General features: G+C 32.6%; 3 protein-coding genes across 3 annotated transcripts in view; 2 read left to right on the forward strand and 1 right to left on the reverse strand.

Moving 5' to 3' along the window:
- LOTGIDRAFT_220749 (hypothetical protein) overlaps window positions 1-6,979 on the reverse strand; it is a gene marked incomplete at its 3' end in the record, with an annotated part of 8,808 nt that extends 1,829 nt beyond the window's left edge. The window contains exons 1-7 of the mRNA XM_009064735.1: window positions 6,335-6,979; window positions 3,623-3,780; window positions 2,686-2,908; window positions 1,809-2,072; window positions 1,271-1,433; window positions 646-877; window positions 74-294 (exon numbers count right to left, since the gene is read on the reverse strand). Coding sequence (XP_009062983.1) covers window positions 74-294; window positions 646-877; window positions 1,271-1,433; window positions 1,809-2,072; window positions 2,686-2,908; window positions 3,623-3,665 — 1,146 coding nt within the window. The 5' untranslated portion in view covers window positions 3,666-3,780; window positions 6,335-6,979. The remainder of the gene's footprint in view (window positions 1-73; window positions 295-645; window positions 878-1,270; window positions 1,434-1,808; window positions 2,073-2,685; window positions 2,909-3,622; window positions 3,781-6,334) is intronic.
- Window positions 6,980-8,766: 1,787 nt separating this feature from the next.
- Window positions 8,767-9,607, forward strand: LOTGIDRAFT_129178 (hypothetical protein; the record flags this gene model as incomplete). Its single annotated transcript, XM_009064736.1, has 2 exons — window positions 8,767-8,881; window positions 9,543-9,607. Coding segments are annotated over 2 exons (180 nt in total), but the record flags the coding sequence as incomplete, so codon positions are not given.
- Window positions 9,608-10,580: 973 nt separating this feature from the next.
- Window positions 10,581-15,099, forward strand: LOTGIDRAFT_207101 (hypothetical protein). The gene is made up of 10 exons (XM_009064737.1): window positions 10,581-10,822; window positions 11,307-11,370; window positions 11,558-11,690; window positions 11,906-12,045; window positions 12,235-12,406; window positions 12,593-12,702; window positions 12,982-13,125; window positions 13,391-13,528; window positions 13,756-13,925; window positions 14,293-15,099. The coding sequence occupies exons 1-10, from the start codon at window positions 10,794-10,796 to the stop codon at window positions 14,435-14,437; spliced, it is 1,245 nt and encodes a 414-aa protein (XP_009062985.1). The 5' UTR covers window positions 10,581-10,793; the 3' UTR covers window positions 14,438-15,099.
- Window positions 15,100-15,556: the final 457 nt, after the last annotated feature.

Below are 15,556 nucleotides of genomic sequence, written 5' to 3' on the forward strand. Positions count from 1 at the left end.
TCAAGTGAATTGATATGGAGAATTATTTAGAATAAGTATTCAGTATTCAAGTATAAGCTTCAATTTGACCTACCTGAGTAAAAACTAAGACTAAAATTCTAGCATACAGCCCTCGTTTTTTGACGACTCTATCTGAGATTATACCACCAACTAATACACCCAGACTTCCACCAACTAGGGGAATCCACGACATATAGGATCCCACTAACGTACTAGTTTCATCTTCTGTATAGTCTAATGATTTACCTAACTTATTAAAATAGGGTTGAGTATTGTATGCCCACACATAACCACCTGAAAAATATATATTACAAACTATAATCACCTGAAAAATATATATTTCTATATATTACAAACTATAACCACCTGTTAAATATATATTACAAACTATAACCACCTATAAAATATATATTACAAACTATAACCACCTGTAAAATATATATTACATATATTACAAACTATAACCACCTGTTAAATATATGCTACAAACTATAACCACCTATAAAATATATATTACAAACTATAACCACCTGTAAAATATATATTTCTATATATTACAAACTATTACCACCTGTAAAATATATATAAAAAAACTATAATACTATTAATATTAATATCATATAATATCAGAAAAATAATATATACCTGAATTTCGTATTGACCCAGCAATACATAGTAACAATAATGATGGTCTAAAGAATGGTCGAGCTGTGCTTTTTAATTTATCCCACACTGTTTCAGCAGCAACATGTTCATCTGAATTGGTTACTTCTGATGTTTTATTAGCTCCTCTCTTAGGTTCTTTCACAGTTAATAATATTATAACACCAATAATTAGACCTGGGATACCAGATATATAAAATGCCCATCTCCATCCCTTGAAACAATTTAAATTTAATTCTATTACTGCAAAAAAGTGAATGGATGGGCAGGAATTTCAACTGAAGGCGGTTGACTCGATACAAAGGCCAGTTACACACACACAGACCATCAATACAGTTCTATCATGCTCTTTTCCAAAAAGTGACAGCTCCCAAATGATACCTTAAATCAAACTTGTTTGATAATTTTTTCTATATTGAAATAATACTTGCGGGTTAAACCAACAGTAGCTTACCCTTAGAGGTTAAACATAAAACATTTAATGAATAACATTTACTACTTTATAATTATAAATAAAGTACATTACAAGCAGATTATGATAGCTGGAGCTGGAAACTATCACCTTAAGGAAAATATGATAATAAAAATACTGTACAAACTATCCTACCTGATTGTTTATATTGGCTAATGTAATAAAGTTTCCTATAGCATAAGACATACTATAACCAGTATATATTCCCCAATTATAAATACCTAGAGCTGTACCACGTTGACTGGCAATGAAATAATCAGATATTATTGAAGCTGCAAATGGTGTACAACCTGCTTCTCTGAAATAAGGAAAACATATTGATCATATGAACTATCTAAACAGCCTTATACCATACCAGTAGTTGTCATCTAAATATTGCCTTTATTTATGATAGAGCTCAATTTTAGTTCTCTGAATTGAAATTAGCCGTCTGGTTCATTTTCCAACCTTTTTGTAATACAAAAAATGATTTTACAAGGGAAGTTTTCAATGGCTAACATTTTTAGTCATCCAAAAGTATCCTAACCTGTGATACCACTGTCCAGTATGATAATGGTTTTGATCCATTGAGATCCATTGATCCCCTAGTAAGATGTAATGATTTTTATTACCAGAGAAGCTCATTTAAGTTAAGTAGATCCTGACCAATTGTGCCCAATATATTTTAACTTACCCAGCTCCAAGTCCAAGTCTTAGAACTACCAACTGCCAATATTCATTGATGAAACCAGTTAAAAGTGTCATGGCCGACCAAAACATGAGACAAATAGCCAAGAGAACTTTTCTGTTATATCTATCAGCAAGGAAACCGATGAAGATACCCATGAATGTATAAATAACAATAAATATAGGCCCAGCAACTAGTTGGTATTCAAAACCTGCACCAGTATAGTCCCATTTACATGTTAAGGTACCATTCAATGATATAGCTTCACAACTAGAAAACAAAAATATTACTTTTAAAAATCAAGAGGTAATTGGTCATTCTTTCATTGTAAAGGAAAAAAGATTCTGGTGCATTAAATGCTGCTTTCTTACAAATGACTAAAGAACCATATGTTTTTCACATTCAGGCCTTCTGGAATGGATTTCAAGGCATAGAGGGTTGGACCTAACAAAAGATGGGTTTCCTTATTTTTTAGTGTCAAATTAAGCAAACTATTTGATTAAATTGGTCTCTCTAATGAATTATCATGTATTCTTAATCATATCATTTTGTTCTTATTGCATATAATTAAGACTTTTAACCAATCATACATGTCCAAGTATGTACATTCTGGATAAACAAAAAAGACTTTTTGACCTTTCTTAATTGGTCACTTGTTAGAATTCTGCTGGTAAATCTCGTCGAATTTAGCTAATTATGAATTATTTATGGACATGTGAGATTATTTCAATGTCACAAGAACACCTCTACTTTCTGTTCATATAAGTATTAGCATTCTAAATAAATGAAAATAAGGGAACCCATCCTTAAGTGGAACTAACTGAAGTCTAATGTATTAAAACTCAAAAATAAAATAGGTCCTACAAGCAGATCTTAAACTTACAATTCAGTAGAATTTCCATCACACTTAATATCTTTTATAAAATCTTTTGGTAAGGAATTATTCTTAAGACAGCCTTTATCACCAAAATGTATTTCTTGTGCCATCGGTTGAACAGTGATGGCTAACATGTATCTATCTAGCTGATTTAACAAGTATGTTAACAACAGTAGAATTAATACATATACACTGTAACATTTTATTTCTTTATACCATGGTTTAACAACTGAAATATTAAACAAATGATACCAAGTGGTCAGTCAGTTTCTGCCCCGTCACAAGGAATGAATTGGTGCTGGGGCTCAGATTTTGTACTCAGAAAATTTGAAAAATTAAAGGCCCTGAGAACTCATTTCTGACAATTTTAAGCTGCCAAGAACTTATAAAAATCTATATCTTTTTGATCTTGTACAAAGACACCGTATATGAATCAATCTCTGCTGAATTGAATGTCTTGCTGAGGCTTAATTCCGATTTGCTGGATCCAGCCCGCACGGACCCCACCCTAACAACGGGGTCAGTGAAGTGTTTGTGGGCAAATTAGGTGCCATGGGTTTGAATCCTCAAAGTGTGAAAAATTCTAATGTCAGTGCTTCCAAAAGTCGGTCTGCGTTCACAAATTTCAACTCTCAAATAGCAATTTCCAACAATGTTTTGTCTTCATTATTAATTTTGTATATGTATGCGTGACTCTGCGTGATCATGATCTGATGCATTCCATGTTCAACACTGTTCTAGTTAATCAAAATACTCAACGAATCAAAAAATCTGTTCTATCAATGAATTACCTATTATTTAGGTAAGAAACTCTGAGATAAATGATAATTTATTTTTTCCGATCATAGATGGCATGTAGGTCTACCAAGAAACCTGTAGAAGAAAAATGAAACACAAAGGGTAACATTATTTCGAATTTTAAAGTGTAAAATTGTCTAGTTACCCCAGGTTGAAATAATTGGTATTTCTTCTTCTGTACTAGGCATAGTGATATCAGTTTTTTTCTCGTCTACAGTTGTAGTTCCATTTATAACACCATTGGTTGAATCATTAACACTTCCTGTTGATATAACAGACAGTACAACTACTGGCTTCTTTTTGCTGAAAATAAAGTAGGTGCACTTAAAATTCTTTCTCTTTCATATTGCAGATTATGCTAAAAAATAAATTATATGCAGGTTTTGATGAAATTGACTATCATAAAAGGCTTAGTTGCAGTGAAATTCCAAGAACTGCAAACATATAATTGAATATTGGAATGGTGAAATAATGTAATAATTATACAATTTTTTCAAAGTAAATAAGGGGAATGAAGCGCCGACACTCTTAGCAGTCGAGATCTAGGTTTAATATCAGTATTTCTGAAAAGTACCTTCTGATTTTTCAACATGGCTACACTAATTCAGATCTGAGAAACTGACCTGGAAAAAATGTCTAGTCATTGTTATCTGAGAGCCTCAGTCTTTTCAGAAACAGTCAAAAAATTTTATTGCAAAAAGTCATTATGTTTAATTCAAATTTGTTGTTTTTAGGAAGAAGAAAATTTATTAGATGTTCCTTGAGAACAAAGGCATAAATGAAAAAAAGAAATCTAAAAAATAAACCCTTTGAAGTTGTTTGAAAATAAGAGTTTTGACCCCAAATTTTACAATTTCTGCACAAAAATACATTAATTGATTGAGGAAACTACAGTCTTTGTTGGTGAAAAAAGTAATAGTTAAAACATTAAAAATACCTGGACATTATGAAAAGAAGGTATAAATCCAAAAAGGGACAAATATATAGTCAGTGTCCCAAATCTTTTCTTCAAATGACAAGAAGATGGATAATAAATATTGATATCTATATTTAGATAAGATAATATTATCAAAGGTTGTCAGAATTCCAGGTTACTCAGTTAATAGCTATATAGACTGAACTATTTACAAGGTTATTGATGTTTAGTTATAATTTCATGCATATGAACCAAAATGTTGCACTCAGTTTTTCTACAATTACTATTATTGTGACAATTAAATTGAGCCCAAACTTAAGATCTTTTATGGCACATTAACACTTCTAGCAGATGTCTGGTTGTCTGACTTATTTTTCTTTCTTATTAATTGCAAAGGAACCTATAAGAGGTGGCATAGGCTTGGGGTTGCTCCAGACCTCCCATTTATTATCATATTATTTATTATTTATCAGCCAATCGCAGCGAATTTTAAAATCGCTCAAAAAATTCGCCCATGTGTCCACTCATCTGGACAACACTCTTTTACACCCGTACGAATAACTAAAAAATGTTGGCTGATTATTCATGCTTGCGATTAAATTCTCTCGTCTGCCCATGTCCGGTGTATATTTGTCGGGCGATCGATATTTCTTAAACCAATCAGACTTGATTCTGATATCATGTGACGTTCAGAATGGCTGCCTCTGCAATGTATACCAAGCACGTGGTCGATGGCAAAATTTCACTGGATGAAGCAAACGGTCTAAAATATTCGCTTCGTGTGCCCCTGGCATTGAGTTCATAAGTCCAAGAGTCCAAAAAGTCAATATATAAGCTTACTCAAGACAAATAAACATAACCAGTTTTAAATGTAACTGTCATGATACAGCAATATTATTATCTTACTACACAGAAAATTTATATCACAAACAAACTACTAGTAACTAAAATATGAAATCTGACTCAAATATCATATACCTAAGGCCTTAAAGGGACAGATTTGCCATTATTGGGAGTAGATTTGGGTCTTGATGTAAAAAGTCTTCAGAAGTATTAGAAATGCACAAAAATTGCATGATTCCTTCAAAAATACCTAAAACCAGGAATTTCAATTTCTAAATCAATATATTATGTCTTTTCTATATTTCACAGTCTCAAGAAATGAGGAGTCCAAACATACATGAATTTGACAGTTCATCTTAAAGATGTGTTCCCTTATTTTCATTTATGAAAATGCTAATACCTATATGAATAGAAAGTAAAGGTGTTCTAATAAACAGTTTATCTCATGTGTCCATAATTAATTCATAATTAGCTAAATCAGAAGAGAATTACCAGCAGAATTTCAATTTCTTGACCAATCAAGAAAAAGTCTCTTTTTGTTCATCCAGACTGAACATACATGGACATTTATGATTGGTTCAATTATTACTTATATGCAATAAGAACATAATGATATGATTAATAATACAAGATAATTAATTAGAAACACCAATTAATCAAAAAATAATGAAACCCATCTTTAAGACATGAGCTGTGAACACTAATACTGATAAGCTTAGCTACAAAACTTCCCATTTTCAAGACTAAGGTATGTTTGGTCAAACAGTCAAACAAATTTCAGTGTTTCGACCAATACAAACAATTTCTTCTATTTCTGACTCAAATCTTGCTGACCTCTATTTTGAACTATAAGAAGCCAGAAACTCAGTAGCTTATGTGAATCATGAGACATAGATTGGTTGCTGGAGATTGAATACCAGGGAATAGCATATCTTCTCAACATGTCCTAAATTATCACATATCTCTGCTATCTGTAAATGGTATACCCTCCATCTAAAAATGACTTGACAATAAAGGATCTGGTTGAGAATTTTTGTTTCAGGATAGAACTGGATAGTGACAACCCCTTATAGTTGATGGTAGACTACCAGTACTTACTTTCTTTACTTTAGTTCAAGTGCAGAAGTGGTAGACTAAAGCCACTTGAAGGCAGGTTTATACTCTGCTAAGCGAAGCAGCAGGGCGCAGGTTTTTCTTCTCTCGAGCATAGCATGCTTCAACTTCAGCTTTGCTGTACGTTCACAAGTTCATTTTCAAGCTAGGCGAAGAAGCAGGATATGGTCCTTCTTCTTCACTTCACTGGTCTTGGCAATCAATCAGAGACAGAGGAAACAAACTGCACTGACAGATTTGTCTTGACATAGCGAGGCGAAGCCAGCTTTTTGAGTCATGTTTTTTATCTGTGGTGTCATGGATACTATAAAATTTCTATCTACATATTTTGGCTTATTTTTTAGAACCTTCCTGTCAAGGACTATGATTGGCTTGCTTACATTCTTCTGTGATACAAGTAGCTTTTAAAGTAAAGGTATAAGACAAAGTTCACAATGGTTTCACATTGTGAAGGTGCCCTTGCATCCTCCCCCAAAATCAAACATAAAGGAAAGAATCAAACAAAAAACAGCTTCACTCACAGGACAGACCCTATTTCTTTCCCAACTTTTCAGTTTTGCTGTTACGGTTTTCCACTTACCAGCGACGAAATACACCCAAATTTAAGACAGATTAACAAGCAATATCTGCCATTAATTATGCACAGATATCTGCAAGAGATATTTTTTAATCTTTTGGACCTAGGACGTCATGTGATGGAGTTTGTTTCATAACTTGTTTACTATCAAGCCTTGATTATTGTTACGGGAGTTGATATTTACAGTCTTGATTATCCAGTTTAATACTGGTACAACAAGCTTACGAGTTCACATCGGCAATCTCCGAAGACTGGTATCCGAACGAGACCAAACACGTGCAGTAGTTATAATCTTTAAATATAATCTTTAAATGACATTTAGAAGTAGGTAGAACATTCAGCAAGAACAACTATTATGGATATACTACTCCTTTAATTTAATTTTTGCAACGTTTCAATTGTGCAGTAGTTGTTATGAATGCACGTGCGTGCTCAACCAATCAGCAGCCGATGACTGACTTTATAAACCAAACCACGCGTGCAGTTCGACACAACAGATTCAGGTGCTGCATAATTGAATGTACGACCAGATTTTCCATGTAACCTGCTTGTATTTAAGTGTACATAAAGTTTAACTTACTACTTGTTGTCATTCCTAACACCATACTTTACCCACAGCAGAGTTGAGTAGTTACTTCTCTGTCGTGTAGCGATTGCGCTACATTATCAAGTCTTTAGAATGGTTGGTGTAAAATGCCCCAATGAAATATTCTTTTTCTTGTCTAAATTGATTAATGAATATCAGTTCAAAGAACATTTATTCAAAATTGTATGTTATGATTCCTTATATAATAAGATATAGTCAAAGGCTGGCAAAGGGTTAGATTCTTAATTCCATTGGACACAATGACATATACTATCCGTTTTGTATTGGTTTATGAGTTATGTCCCCTTTTCACTTAAAACAAAATGAAAGTAGGTTTGAAAGTTGAAAAGTTGGGTAAGTCGAAGATGCAGATCAAACTAAGGGGGAAATATCCTGATAAATTTTTTCTCCATTTAAAGTTTGTGCTTAACTGTGGTTAAGCTTTCCATCATTAATGCCCCTAAGCACATATCTTTAAACAAACGTTCTGAACTTATCTCAAGTCCAACTTCACTTCAGTACAGTAGTTCAGTAGGGATGCAGGGTGAAATAGTTTTGTTGTCTTGAAGATTGTATAGTGTGTAATTCAACAACATGTTTTTTAGGTTCCGTTTTAATATTTCTAAATTGTGTAGAGATGTAAATGAAGAATGACTTCTCAACAAGTTAAAAGTTTGAAATCTCCAACTGGGAGTTTTAAATCACCAGTAAGTAGTTGCCTAGGCCTATTCAGCTATTGCTCATTTTATATTCTAAAGAAGTGGTGTTCTAAAGGTGGTTATGCTGCATACAGACATAAATATAAGCTTACAGAGAGAACTGCCACTTTTAAAATTTAAATATTGATGTCAATTTGTAGATACAGGGTAAGAGTAAGGAAAGTGTATCATCAGAAACTTTACAACAAGATATAGATTTATTAAGTATTCAATCTAAACAACTAGAAATAACAGCTTTACAGACACAGTAAGTGGAAGATTCAACAAATTTCTTCAGCAGGGAAAGTTTTCATATGTATTCAGTATGCATAGGTCAATTTCAAAGAAACTGAAAATATGAAGGGATGCCGATTGTAAAGAGGTTGTATATGTATGGAATGTTTTGAATCTTTCAAAATTTCTGTCGAACATCTTTAGTTCCTGTAATTCCAGATAAGACCTATTAGATACCACTATCCATCTAAATTGATTTAAGTTGTTGAAATTTGAAAATTTGAATGTTGTTTGACATACATAGCTAATTTATTGGAAATCAATAAACACTTTACATTATAGAGGTTTAAAGGTAGAAGAGTTAGATGAACATATTAATAAATTACATGAATATAATGAAATGAAAGATATTGGTCAAATGATCCTTGGCAGAATTGGTAAGCTATTTATAACCCACACAAAGTTTCGGCATAATATATTCTGAGATGCAGAAAGAGATTTTTTTCTGTTCCTAGATATGGTTACTTGATATCTTACATACAAATTTAGCATTAATATGCAAAAAGTGTTATTACTGTCTTGTTAACGCTTTACAGGTGTTATTTGCTAATTATTATAGGATTAGTACTCAAGAATTTTTGGGCCTTAACTTTGTAGGCTATCTTTCTTTTAAATATGGAAGTAATATTAAGTAATGGAATCCCTTTAATGGTTTCCTTATGTTTTATAGCTGTCAAATTAAGTAAACTATTTGATTAATTGGTGTTTCTAATGAATTATCATGTATTCTTAATCATATCATTCTTATTGCATATACATGTAATTAAGAGTTTTAACTACATAAATGTCCATGTATGTAAAGACTGGATAAACTAATAAAGACTTTTTGATGTTTCTTAATCGGTCACTCATTGGAATTCTGCTGGTCATTCTCTTCTGATTTAGCTAATTATGAATTAATTAATGACATCTGAGACAAACTGGTATTTTTCCAAGTCATTATCTTTCTATTCATTATAAGTATTAGCATTTTTATAAATGAAAATTTGGGAACCCATCTTTAATTATACACTTCAGGTGTGTTGTGTTTTATTTCAGCTACTCTAAAGGGTGTAAGAAGCCAAGATTTATATAATGAATATTCTCTGAATTTAGAAGATTGAAGTGTATTGCCATTAGAGTGAATGGTTCAATCATTGGATCTTTTCTTCTACATTCCATCAAGATGTCTGTGATGATTGGTGTCAAATGAAATGGAGTTTTACTTCCTACTGATCTGAGATCCTATGAAGTTAACTAAGGATAGATAAAGAAGAAATAATTAAAATATTTTATTATACCTGTACCTGTATTTTATTCAATTAAATTATAAAAGATCATAAAAAGCCTTCAATATATTGGCCTATAAGAAAATGTGCAGACTTCATACCATGTGTTGGTATTTTGATAGCATGGATGTAAACTTGGGTATCTTCATGAAAGTTCTAGAATAGAATCATAGTTTTTTGAAGAAGAAAGACAATTATGGCCTAATGTCTTCATATACCACACTTTTGCTTGCAATTAGTTATTCAAAGAAACACTTTTAGTTCCTGAAAAAAAGATGGTAAATATGCATCTAAGAATGCATAATTTTAATTGACCTACAAGACCTTCGCTAGAGAGTAGGCGATAAAAATACAAGTTTTTAATTCTACAGGAGAAATGATTAAGAAAAAACTGGGTAAAAATCCTATACTGTCTATGTCCGAAATACACAGGTTGTCACAATCGTTGATGTCTTTCTACATTTGGATGTAAATTAAATAATTGTTGTCTGAATATTCCACATTTGCTAGATTTATCTCCCTTATATCAAAAACTCCAAAATGATCGCTGATCTCATGTTGTTTTATTTCGATGATGGAATTCCAAAATGATAATCGCAATATTTTGGTTGAGTTTGGATTGTGTTATTGCTGAATATTTCATCAGCCGTTCAAATGCGAAGATTTCTTTCGATTTTGCAACCGCGCTTTTCTCTTATCAGACCATAAGCGCTATATTTAGATACCATTACGTCACAAGGATTGTCCAATCAAAAGAGACTGTGAGAATATGCCTGTTTACTGCCACAAAAAAATAATCCGCACCAGCAATGAACGCGGCTCGGACAAATATTCTTCCAAAGAGGCAATAAGAAATATAAGTTTTGTATGAGATCAACCCTATTTTTAAGTTCATATTGCGAAATCCGCTTGATCAATAACCAAAACGACAGAGAATATACTATAAGAGATCCAGCCCACACTTCCTCCGCTCATTAATACTTTTCCGAAGTCTTTTTCCAACGAAGCGAAGAAAGATAGCATGTCAGTAAATTCAGATGAAAATAACCGGTAAGAAAACCATAAATTATACAATAAAGGTGGAACAAAATTATATTTATTGAAAGAACCACCCTTTCTGAACAATTTTGCTGTCTTATTTTCCGTGCGGTTTGAGTACTTCGACTACAATTTGTCTTTATCTGTCACCCCATTGATGTAATGTTAGATGAAGCCATGTGGGGAAAGCTAAATATGGCGGACAAAATGAGAAGCACGTGTGTCATACGAGTGGGCAGTGCTGTTTGTATGGCGGAATTATCGAAAGGAAGATTTTCTAAACCAAATCCACTAATATATTTTTAAATTATAGAATTACGACCACTGCCCGGCCGTACTGAACTCTCATCTGCTAGTCAAGTCCATTGTTTCCTCAGTTTTGACAGCTGGCCAACTCGTCCTTCTCACCACTGTCCTTTCTTTCTGAACAGCATTGTACATAGCCAAATTTGGAATGTAATTTGAGATCATCTTCAAAAGAACTATTGTATTTCAGGTCTACAACTAAGGGGCCACCAACTCAAGAGGAATACTTCCCAGATGGAGCGGGGAATATTGAGGTATTTATTTAATTAGAAGCTTATTCATGCATGAACTTGATTTCATAATTCAAGATGAACCCACCAGATTATTGGTTATGGGCAAATGTGATGTTATTTTACAATGAATTTTTCAAGTTATTCGTATGCCTATAAATGGTCACAAATAAAAATGATGTGACAATTTTTTGTTAATTTATTTTTCTAGAGCAACTGTGACCAAGTTGTAGAGTCGTTTGATGATATGTACCTGAGAGAAGAGCTTCTCAGGGGTATATATGCTTATGGTTTTGAAAAACCTTCTGCTATTCAACAGAGGGCTATTTTACCTTGTATTAAAGGTAGGTAGATATATTATAAGCTTTTGCTTATTATTTAGTGATTTACTGGCATCGGTAGGTACAGCACTACTCAAATTATTAATTTTTCTGTGGATTGAAGTAACATAAAGTTAGTCACTTGTACAATGGTAATTGGTTGAATTAGCTAAAAGCTTTTCTGGTTTAGAAATTATTTGGAAAGCCTTTATAAACATGTATTTCCTTATTTTTTTAAGGATGTGATGTTATTGCCCAAGCCCAATCTGGTACGGGCAAAACTGCCACTTTCTCCATTGCAATTTTGCAAAAACTGGATCTGAAAGATCAGAATATACAAGCTCTTGTATTAGCCCCAACTAGAGAGTTGGCACAGCAGGTAAAGCCTATTTTGATTACTACCTTTGATAGAAGTGGAATTTCACTATCACTGAAGTATTTGACAATAAAATTGAAATGGTTAATAATGGAATTCTGGAATGGCCATGATTGAAGCAGGAGTTCACTGAAGTATTTCACAAGAGAGTTGAATAATGTAATGACTTGACATTGATTTGTTTTATTTTAGATTCAGAAAGTAGTGTTGGCACTGGGAGATTATATGGGTGCACAATGTCACGCCTGTATTGGAGGAACGCTAGTGCGAGAGGATCAGAGGAGATTTGAGAGTGGTACTGGTATACATGTTGTTGTTGGTACACCAGGACGTGTCAATGATATGATTGCCAGAAAATCAATGAGTGAGTTTAGTATAATGTTTGGTAAAATTGATTATGTCATATGCTAAATTAATAAAAGATTAGTTTTATAGAAAGTAGATTAACGAGAAATTATCATTAGTCAAGTGAAAACTGATCAATATTCCCTTCTCTAAACCTGTATGGATCTGTTGATTGTTCAACCATTTAAATGAAATATTATTACAGGAACTGGTGGCATTAAAATGTTTGTACTTGATGAGGCCGATGAAATGTTGTCTCGAGGATTCAAGGAACAGATTTATGATGTTTTTAGAAAAATGCCCAATGAAGTGCAGGTGAGGCTTTATAATTATCATTGAAAGATTGTGTCATTAGTTATTTATTGTAGCAAAAATTTATAATAGATATAAGATTTTTATTCTTAGATTTTGCTGGTCTTACAAAGCTTCAACAATATGCTGAGTTAAGACATATTTTATGTTGGAAAACTTTAAAAAATTTTAAAGTTGTTCTTGCTAGAAGCTTGATTGAATTATTCAAATACAAAAAAAACACCAATAAATTGAGTATTTGTAAATGATGATATATTTTACTATTAATGGTATTCATTACAGGTTGTACTATTATCTGCTACTATGCCAACTGATGTGTTGGAAGTAACTGAGAGGTTCATGAGAGACCCAATACGTATTCTTGTTAAGAAAGAGGAATTAACTCTTGAGGGTATTAGACAGTTTTATATCCACGTAGATAAAGAGGTAAGGAACTTCTATCTTGGAATTCAGTGTTTTTGACTTAGATCTTTAGAATACGATTGAAGCAGCTGCCTACAATTGGGTTTGAATTCGGCAAAGTTATTGCCCTTGTTTAATCTTTAAAGTCAGAAGATGGTACCATATCTATTCTTTTAAAATGTCGAAAATAAAATTTAGAATGAAAACTGACATATGAGTGGTTTATTTATATTTTTTTATAGTAAGTACTTAAAATATCCCTTAACATAAGATCTTTTGTTAATTTTAGGAATGGAAACTTGAAACATTATGTGATCTGTATGAAACACTCACTATTACTCAAGCTGTTATATTTTGCAATACCAGAAGGAAGGTCGACTGGTTGACATCTAAAATGACCTCTCGAGACTTTACAGTTTCTGCCTTGGTAAGATTACTCATATTTGTGTCCAAAACAAAATTCCTCTATATAGGCAAATCCTGAAAGCATGCAATTGGCATCAAGGTCAGGTAGGCATTAATGTTGTGATTTTACTTTTTCTTCACATTGATAAAGTAAACTATACCCTTCCCTTTAATGTTGAAAATTACTGGGAGTAACATTAATACTGTTTTCAAGATTGGCATTTTTATGAGAGAATTAAAATGTTTCAGCATGGAGAGATGGATCAGAAGGAGAGAGATGTAATTATGAAGGAATTCCGGTCAGGTTCAAGTCGTGTGTTGATCACCACTGATTTATTAGCTAGAGGAATTGATGTCCAACAAGTCTCTTTAGTTATTAATTATGATCTACCTACTAATAGAGAGAATTATATTCACAGGTAATTTTCATCTTTTAAACTCACTAATGAAGCAGATTAAGTCAGATATTCCAAATACTATTTGCTATTTGAAGTAAAACTTTCAGTCGTAGAATTTTATGACTGTTTAAATCAGAGGAATGAATTACTGTTTGGTCTCTATGGCATGATTGGTGTGTAAATGTAATACATCACTTTGCAAACTGCATAATGAAGACTACCAAATTTGTTATAGATCTTCACACGCCATAGTATGTGACAAACTACAGGATGGAAAAAAATAAATACTAGTTATCATAATTGTATCATAGATATGAGTGATATTAGAAATGTAAATATTATGTTTACATATTGAATATCTTGAACCAATATTTTTGTTTGTTTTCAGAATTGGTAGAGGTGGCAGATTTGGACGAAAAGGTGTAGCTATTAACTTTGTCACTGCGGATGATACTCGTATTTTACGTGACATTGAAACATTTTACAATACAACTGTTGAAGAGATGCCTATGAATGTGGCTGATCTACTTTAATTGACAGTTGTTATAGCAGAATCAAAGAGAGTTCGAGAGACTTTATTTTTCACTTGGATCCTCAAATAGCTCGACGGTGGACACCCTTGCTAGTGCTACATCAATATCATTTGTTTCAGAACTTTATTCATAATCTTAGACAAGTGACAATTTTGAATTTTTATTTAACTACTTGTAAAAACTCATTGTTATTATACCCCCTTTTATTTCTTGTCGTATTGAGATAACTACTTTCTGGAAAGTTAAGAACCGTGAATGTGCTATTTATCTACTCCAATTTCATTGCTGTAAATACTAAGTACAGCATCATTAATCTAACTGTTGAATTATTTCCATATAAGAACCAAAATGGTTCAATATGTGGGAAAACATCCCATAATGTTGGGAAAATGCCTGTTTAAAGAAAATGAAAAAAATATCAGTAAAATAGAAAATAAATGTGTATCAAATGTGAGGTGTGTACATTCTTTGCTCCTTTTGTGGGATCGTATAAAACATAACCAAATAAAGTAAAATATGGGGTGAAAATTGGCATTTGATAATCGATGATCCTGAAAGGAGTGATGGAATGAAAAAGATTGAAAACCCCTGAAGTAATGCCATTTTTGCACCAGATTAACATCAGAAATTTTTCTTGTCATTCATTAACTACCTGACATTATTCCAGTGTAAGTGACAAGAAGTCTATCCTCATACATAATTAGCACATTTCAAATGTTAAATTGCCCAGGCTATGGTGCTGCAAAAATGATCAAAATAGAACCTTGAGTTCTTGTACAAATGGCAACATCCACCTGAAAGGGCTGCAAAGCAAAATGTCAGGAAATGCTTTACAAGGTGCCGTAATTGACTTGTCTGCTACTTCTAAGCCACAACTTAGATTACTAAATATGTTATAACCATTGAAGGAATTAATTGAAAAGTGCCTGGGGTTGACAGACATTTGAAAAATGTCTTTATAATTATATACCAATATTATATAATACGATTCTGTAAACCTTGGGGCAATTTCAACATGTCAGTTTGCCTTGTTAAGGTGATGGAGCTAGAGGCAAATTGTAATAGGATTGGTAATATATCAACAAAATATGGTGGTTGCACTCCCCTATCTACTGTCTC

The sequence above is a fragment of the Lottia gigantea genome (assembly GCF_000327385.1).
Source record: "Lottia gigantea unplaced genomic scaffold LOTGIsca_64, whole genome shotgun sequence".
Classification (NCBI taxonomy): domain Eukaryota; kingdom Metazoa; phylum Mollusca; class Gastropoda; family Lottiidae; genus Lottia; species Lottia gigantea.

What these genes read in the sequence shown, in the direction of transcription:
- LOTGIDRAFT_207101 (XM_009064737.1), top strand. Translation starts at nt 10,794, where the DNA reads ATGTCAGTAAATTCAGATGAAAATAACCG. An exon ending in CTAGAGAGTTGGCACAGCAG is followed by an intron (nt 12,046 to 12,234) that starts GTAAAGCCTATT and finishes GTTTTATTTTAG; the next exon opens with ATTCAGAAAGTAGTGTTGGC. An exon ending in ATATCCACGTAGATAAAGAG is followed by an intron (nt 13,126 to 13,390) that starts GTAAGGAACTTC and finishes TGTTAATTTTAG; the next exon opens with GAATGGAAACTTGAAACATT.